The 8,079-nt window shown below is 46.6% G+C and overlaps 1 protein-coding gene across 5 annotated transcripts in view; it reads right to left on the reverse strand.

The window, feature by feature from the left end:
* DROSHA (drosha ribonuclease III) overlaps positions 1–7,947 on the reverse strand; it is a 121,930-nt gene extending 113,983 nt beyond the window's left edge. For 3 of the 5 annotated variants that reach the window (XM_055422234.2, XM_088827641.1, XM_055422231.2), the window contains exons 1-3: positions 7,801–7,947; positions 2,961–3,026; positions 884–1,720 (exon numbers count right to left, since the gene is read on the reverse strand). In XM_055422234.2, coding sequence (XP_055278209.2) covers positions 884–1,720; positions 2,961–2,977 — 854 coding nt within the window. In that variant the 5' untranslated portion in view covers positions 2,978–3,026; positions 7,801–7,947. Of the gene's footprint in view, positions 1–883; positions 1,721–2,960; positions 3,027–6,604; positions 6,733–7,800 lie in introns of all 5 variants that reach the window. The other 2 variants (XM_055422232.2, XM_055422233.2) reach the window with 2 other exon arrangements.
* Between the last annotated feature and the right edge of the window lie 132 nt (positions 7,948–8,079).

The following is an 8,079-nucleotide window of genomic DNA, read 5'->3' on the forward strand; positions in this document are numbered from 1 at the left end:
CAGTTCACTGAAGGTACAAATAAATATTAGTAGAATGGATATGTGCACATTTTTATTTTTCCATCTAAACCAATGGTTCTTAGGTTGAGGGTAACAGACTCACACAATCTCTTAAGAATCTCCTCTAAGCCACTGATTTACTTATAGAAAAAGATATATAGACATAAAATTTTACATATAACTTCAGAGAATTTCTAGACACCCATCAAAGAATGTCTGCTGGAAACCTTTGTAAATATAGATTTTTGGTCTTCTGGGTGGGGAAAAAAAAGAAATTTAATATGGAGTGGATTAGTATGTTCTAAATGCAATTTTATTTAGAATGCATACATTTCAATGCAACAGAATCAAATTAAAAGCTATTCTGAAAACTGTATTATTTCATTTTATGAAGAAACAGAGCAAGAAAGCAAAAACATAAGATAAACTTCCATTTATCCTAAAAATCAGGAGGCAAGTTCAGCTTGTTAACTAGCTGGACTCCTGACTGATAACAGCGGCCTGCAGACCACTGATTCCAAAAGAACTCACAGTGCAATAACCTGACAAGATGGTCATACCGAACCTAATTAAATACAACATCCACACAAACAACTACAAGATCTTTTATTGCTCATCATTAAAATGCCAGCTGTACTCTGTACGGTAATTGGCTTACATTCATTGAAATGAACCCGTGTTGCTAATTTGGGGATGCTTTCCAAAGTGGCTTTCTCCTGAGGTCAACTTCTTTCCTCATCAGTTGCCGTTCCCTCTAAACAGCCCTTTCTTTTTATACACAGAAATGCACGGCTGGACCTTTTTGGCCTGGTTTGCTGAGCCGCAGAAATGGCCTGAGTCAGGATCTCCGCAACGTCTCTGATAAACCACAGGTGTGCTTTACCTGCTCCGCTCGTAGCTCCGGTGGCGGGAGGGCGTGCGCCCTCGCTCGTGATCGGACCGGTAGCGGCTGTCCTGCCTTCTCCGGTCGGGGCTCCGGCCTCGCTCCCGCCGCTCCAGGGACCGATGCCGCTCGCCCCTCCCGTGACTGTGGTCCCGGTGCCTGTGGCCGTCGTAGGGCTTCAGCCTTTCTGGGGACCGCCTCTCACTGGGAGCCTTGGGGAGCGGGTACGGAGGGAGGTGCCTGAAGTGAGGGCTGCTGCTGCTACTAGCACTGGGCGGGAAGGAGCTGGGGCTGTTCTGGAAGCTGCTGAAGTTGGGAGGTGGGAAACTGTGGTGCGAGTACCCCGGCGGGTACTGGTAATTGACCTGCTGCGGAACAACGGGAGGCGGCGGCGGATGCGGCAGGGACGGCGGTGGCATCATGAAGGGGAAGGCGCCCTGGCCCGGAGGCGCTCCTGGGACTGGGGGGTTATTGGGACAGGGTAGCGGAGGCGGCATGGGCGGGAAACAGGGGGGCACGGGGAAGGGGGGCCTCATCTGGTGGTTGGGGAACGGGGGCCGGATCGGGCAGGGGGGTAGGGGGCCTTGCGCTGAAGGAGGCATGGGCGGAGGGAAGGGTACAAAGTCTGGTCTCGGAGGCAGAAAATTGGGGGCCGGAGAGTTGGAGAAGGTGGTGGAAGGGGCGCTGGGAGGTTCGTATTGGTATTGCACAGGAGGCTGCTGAGGGTGAAGCAGTCTCAGATTTTGGGGCCTGAAGGCTGGTGCGGAGGGTCTGGCTCCATGTCCCCCTCGCCCTCGGGGACACCTGGGTCCTCCTGGGTGGAACGACATTCTGTGACTTTGGTGGAGGAAAGAAAAAGAAAAGAGAAAAACTCACTATGTAAACAGCTTTCACCAATACCCGACCACCCCTCAGGCTGCTGGACTATTCCACCCATCTAATACTGAGTTCTCTGTACTATCTGAAACTCCTCAGGGCCAATAAACTCCTCTTCCCAGGTCTCAGCCACTCAACCAAAGCCATGGTCAGTCCCTGGACCCTGTCGCTTCCTAAGAGGCTCCACTTCCAGCATGAGGAGGTCACATCCCAGTGTTAACCATCTGCTGTGGTGTACTTCTCCAAATTCCCCCCAACCTTGACCTTACTATGTCATCCTGTCCACACACAGCATGTTTCTACACATACGCTGAATATTCTCCTGCCACACCTTCCTCCCCACTCAGCACAGACTCACAAATTCAACTCAACATGTCCTAAAAGGAGTCAATAACCTTGCCCTCCAAGAGAATACCACCTGCTCCTTTTTTAGTGTTTCCTATCTCAATGCATGCATGCATGCATTAAACCCTTTGTAACCCTCTGGACTGTAGCCCACCAGGCTCCTCTGTCCATGGGATTTTCCAGGCAAGATTACTGTGATGGGTTTCCGTTCCCTCCTTCAGGGGATCGTCCCAACCCAAGGATCAAACCCATGTTTCTCATGTCTCCTGAACTGGCAGGAGGGTTCTTTACCACTCGTGTCACCTGAGAAGCCCCTTTCTGTCTCAACAGATGAGACCATTCGTTGGTCTCCAAGTCATACACCAGGGAATTACCTGACAACTTCTCCTCCCTTAACCCTTCTAGTTAAACATTTATGCTCAAACGCCTGTATCATTTCAGCTTCATAGATACTTGAGTCCATCCATTCCACACCGTCCTCTCCTGCCTCACTACTACAGTAATAGCCTTGCAGGCCTTTCTACAACCAATGTCACCACCCCCGGGGTCTTGTTAGGTACCCTGCTCTCGCATGCTCTGTGGTTCTTTTTGGCAGGTCCTACAATGATTACAGGTCACCAGCTCATTACCTCATTTCACCTTTGATGTCTACCTGACTTCAGAACTGCCAGGGCCATCAGGGCAGGGCTCCAGGATGGCTCCTTAACTGCTCTGGTCTGGGTTCCCAGCCATGGATACGGCCTATGTTAACACACACCCTCCTCCTCAGAGATCTTAACCCTCCCCACCCCAGATGGCCAGTGTTTGCTCCTCCCTGGTTGCCCAAAATGATTGCCGTTACTATCAGACCACTCACCATGCACTGCCTTGCATCGTGATGTACTATTTGAATATGTCACATTTTCCACAGAGAATATAAACTCTAGAGAACAGAGAGAACAAATAGATATAAAAATGTTTCCCAAACTGCTCATGCTAGAAAATATTTCTGTGATTATCTTAACACTGATTTTGCATGCTCCAATGCAGTTAGCATACTAATAAAATTAAGAGCATGATGAACTAAATTAATGTTCACAACTAATTTTTAACTTTGCCAACAAAGGTCCATCTAGTCAAAGCTGAAGTTTTTCCAGTAGTCATGTAGGGATATGAGAGCTGGACTACAAAGAAAACTGAGCACAGAAGAATTGATTATTTTGAACTGTGGTATTGAAGAAGACTCGAGAATCCTTTGGACTGCAAGGAGATCCAACTAGTCAATCCTAAAGGAAATCAGTCCTGAATATTCATTGGACGGACTGATGCTGAAGCCAAAACTCCAATACTTTGGACACCTGATGTGAAGCACTAACTCATGGGAAAATGCCCTGATGCTGGGAAAGACTGAAGATGGGAGGAGAAGGGGTGACAGAGGATGAGATGGTTAGATGGCATCACTGACTCGATGGACATGAGTTTGAGCAAGCTCCAGGAGCTGGTGATAGACAAGGAAGCCTGGTGTGCTACAGTCCATGGGGTCATAAAGAGTCGGACACGACTGTGCAACTGAACTGAACTGAAGTACCTGTCTTTCTGATTCAAACAATCAGTACCTTAAAAGACTGGAAACTTAGGCATATTCCATCTCTAATCAGCTAAAAGACTAGGGAGGGAAAAATCATTTCTGCTCTCCCACTCCACATTCTTTCTCCCTCAGTGAGACTAGAATTTAGATTCAAACTTAACTATAATCTGGTCAACATAACAGTTTTCCTTGATTCTTATTCTCAGTCCTTCCCATTGAAGAATGTTATGAAGAGGAACAGCTTTCCAAATATTTGGGCTTCAGCAAAATGTTCTAAAAACCCAAACAAACATTAACTCAGAAAGTTTCAATTTAGAAGCATCTTTCTAAAGTCTTTCTAACCAAAAGTTTTACCAACAGGCTTAAGGCAGATTTTCAAATGGCTCATGAAAATAGTTTCAGATTATTTAGCCTTATCAAGCACTGAGCTTAATAGAAAGTAAACACCAAATAATATCTCATTAATGATTACCAAGGGAACATTTCATGCAAAGATGGGCACAATAAAGGACAGAAATAGTATGGACCTAACAGAAGCAGAAGAGATTAAGAAAAGGTGGCAAGAATACACAGAAGAACTATACAAAAAAGATCTTCATGACCCAGATAACCATGATGGTATGATCACTCACCTAGAGCCAGACATCCTGGAATATGAAGTCAAATGGGCCTTAGGAAACATCACTATGAACAAAGCTAGTGGAGGTGACAGAATTCCAGCTGAGCTATCTCAAATCCTGAAAGATGATGTTGTTAAAGTGCTACACTCAATATGCCAGCAAATTTGGAAAACACACCAGCGGCCATAGGGCTGGAAAAGGTCAGTTTTCATTCCAATCCCAAAGAAAGGCAATGCCTAAGAATGTTCAAACTACCGCACAATTGCATTCACCTCACATGGTAGCAAAGTAATGCTCAAAATTCTCCAAGCCAGGCTTCAACAGTATGTGAACCGAGAACTTCCAAATGTTCAAACTGGATTTAGAAAAGGCAGAGGAACCAGAGATCAAATTTCCAGCATCCGCTGTATCACAGAAAAAGCAAGAGAATTCCAGAAAAACATCTACTTCTGCTTTATTGACTATGCCAAAGCCTTGACTGTGTGGATCACAACAAACTGTGGAAAAATCTTCGAAAGGGGAATATCAGACCACCTGACCTGACTCCTGAGAAATCTGTAGGCAGAGCAAGATGCAACAGTCAGAACCAGACATGGAACAACAGACTGGTTCCAAATTGTGAAAGGAGTACATCGATGCTGTATATTGTTGCCCTGCTTATTTAACTTCTATGCAGAGTACATCATGCGAAATGCCGGGCTGGATGAAGCACAAGCGGAAATCAAGACTGCCGGGAGAAATATCAATAACCTCAGATATGCAGATGACACCACCCTTATGGCAGAAAGCGGAGAGGAACTAGAGCCTCTTGATGAAAGTGAAAGAGGAGAGTGAAAAAGCTGGCTTAAAACTCAACATTCAAAAAATGAAGATCATGGCATCCGGTCTCATCACTTCATGGCAAATAGATAGGCAAACAATGGAAACAGTGACAGACTTTACTTTCTTGGGCTCCAAAATCACTGCAGATGGTGACTGCAGCCAGGAAATCAAAAGACATTTGCTCCCTGGAAGAAAAGCTATGACCAACCTAGACAGCATATTAGAAAGCAGAGACATTACTTTGCTGACAAACGTCTGTCTAGTCAAAGCTATGGTTTTTCCAGTAGTCATATATGGATGTGAGAGTTGGACCATAAAGCTGAGCACCGAAGAACTGATGCTTTTGAACTGTGGTGTTGGAGAAGACTCTTGAGAGTCCCTTGGACTGCAAGGAGATCCAACTAGTCCATCCTAAAGGAAATCCATCCTGAATATTCATTGGAAGGACTGATACTGAAGCTAAAACTCCAATACTTTGGCCACCTGATGGGAAGAACTGACTCACTGGAAAAGATCCTGATGCTGGGAAAGATTGAAGGTGGGAGGAGAAGGGGACGATAGAGAATGAGATGGTTGGATGGCATCACACAGTCAATGGACATGAGATTTTGAGCAAGTTCCCGGAATTGATGATGGACAGAGAAGCCTGGCATGTTGCAGTCCACGGGGTCGCAAAGAGTTGTACACAACTGAGCGACTGAACTGAATGATTATCATTCAGTTCAAGACCCTCATGATAAACCTGGGACCTAGACAGCCCATCCTGTCACCACAAATTACTTGGGGCCAAAAGAATCAAGCTCAAACTCCATGCTTGGCATTTAAGGCCCTCTGCAATCTGGACCCAACTTCTTCCAGGATGCTGCTGCTAAGTCACTTCAGTCGTGTCTGACTCTGTGCGACCCCTTAGACGGCAGCCCACCAGGCTCCCCCGTCCCTGGGATTCTCTAGGCAAGAGTACTGGAGTGGGGTGCCATTGCCTTCTCCGTCTTCCAGGCTAATCCTCCATTAAGTGCCTATCATCCTGTGTGCGTGCTAAGTCGTTTCAGTCATGTCCACTCTTTGCGACCCTATGGATTATGGCCCACCAGGCTCCCCTGTCCATCGGATTCTCCAGGCGAAGAATACTGGAGTGGGTTGCCAGGCCCTCCTCCAGGGGTCCTTCCCAACCCAGAAATCAAACCCTCCTCTCATTATGTCTCCTGCACTGGCAGGCAAGTTCTTTACCACTAGGGCCACCTGGGAAGCTCTCCTATCTCCCTAAGTGTTCCCAGTTCCTAACATATGAAGTACCATCATCCAGCTTATTCTTTACTCCTGGTCTTCTAAAAACCCTCCCTGTGACTTTGCCCATTTAATTTGTAACCCATCTACCCATGATAAATGTCACATCTTCTGTGCTGCCTATCTTGGTTCCCTTTAGGAAGTAATCCCATTCCCTCAAGAGTTCTGTTGCTCTTAGTCTGTACTTACTTCTTTTATAGCACTTACCAAAGACTGCCTCATATAATAATCATGTGTGTACATGTCTTAATTCCTCCACTAGGTTATTAGCTCCCTGATGAATTGGGTTGACTCATAACCATTCCTGTATCCTTCACAGCACCTGGCAGAACATCCTGCACACAGTAAGTGATCAGTAAGTGTTTACTGGCTCACCAGTGATAAATGTTTCTATGTTGCTACTGGACATTTCCCTATTGAATATATCCACAACAGGTTTGCATTACCAAAACCAGACAAAAAGCAGGCCTTTTCACTGATTTATGCAACATTTAATGAGCCTAGACAGGTGGGGTATAGTCACAGGCCTGATCAAAGAGGAGTAAGGCACATAGTAAGCAGGGCTCCCGAAGCCCAGAATCCATATGCAGATACATTTTTTTTAAATTACATAATGTGATAAACACAAGAAAAGAGTCCAGGGGAAACACAAAGGAGTGTACTGAATCTAGAGGTGGACAAGAGTTAGAATCACCAATACTCCTGTATAGCGTTCACTGTTGTTGAACATTCACTATTAGATCCTCATGGATACTTCTAGAAATAGAATATCTGAAAGCACTGATTATGAAACTGACCTATTAAAGGCACAGTCAGGCTGTGTTGTGGCTGTGAACTTCAATTCAAAAGTCAAGGAACTCACTGCAACTGGAAAAGTAATTATTTTCGGAGTCTGCCTCCTCCTAAGTTGCTGTTTGGAAGCAGGGAAACTGAGGGAGTCGTTTTGCACAGTTAACATGTGCAGGAACATCAGTCTTTGTAGAAAGAGTTGCAAAGTGTGACTCCATTTCTATTAACGCGCTCTTCCACCACCTGAATTCCCAGTCCGGTCACTTATGTCTGGCTGATCCGTAATTGCGTGTTTCCCTGTTTACATCTCCCGCCAGATAGTGAGCCCCACGATGTAAACTTACAGTCTCACGCCCCGCCCGAGATCCCGGCGGCCCCAGGCCTGGACCACCACATGCGCGCCACAATGAATGAAAGGTCTCATTTTTCACTGCTATTTATTTACAGGGTCCGGGCCTAGGGTCCCTTTTCTCTGCCCTTCGCTGCAGATCTGAAAAGGAGCTGCCGGATCCTAACTCCCAGGCGCCTCTCGCCCCAGCCCGACGCCAGCCCCGTTGAAATTCGGATAGTTGGAAACACTCCCTCTTCCAACACCCACAAGCTGACCCTTTTACCTAGAAAAAGCTCTCGGGCTGCGAGGTCGCCGTTAGAGTAAAGCCAGACTTATAATGTAGCCTCCAAGACCGTAGCACCGCCCGCGGCTCCGGAACAGGAAAGCAAGAGAATTAAAAAGCAAACCCGAGAAAGCCGGACCGCAAGAGGGAAAGCTCTCGGGCTCGCCGCAGCGCCTTCTGCACGGTGATTGGTGCTTCAATAAGAACGATGGACATCTAAGCCAATCGCTCTCCTCGAGTCTCTGGCGCCCGCCTCCTGCCCCTCACCTCCTCCAATCC

This window comes from Moschus berezovskii, chromosome 18 (assembly GCF_049115385.1).
Source record: "Moschus berezovskii isolate FMDL1 chromosome 18, NW_MosBer_1.0, whole genome shotgun sequence".
NCBI lineage: Eukaryota > Metazoa > Chordata > Mammalia > Artiodactyla > Moschidae > Moschus > Moschus berezovskii.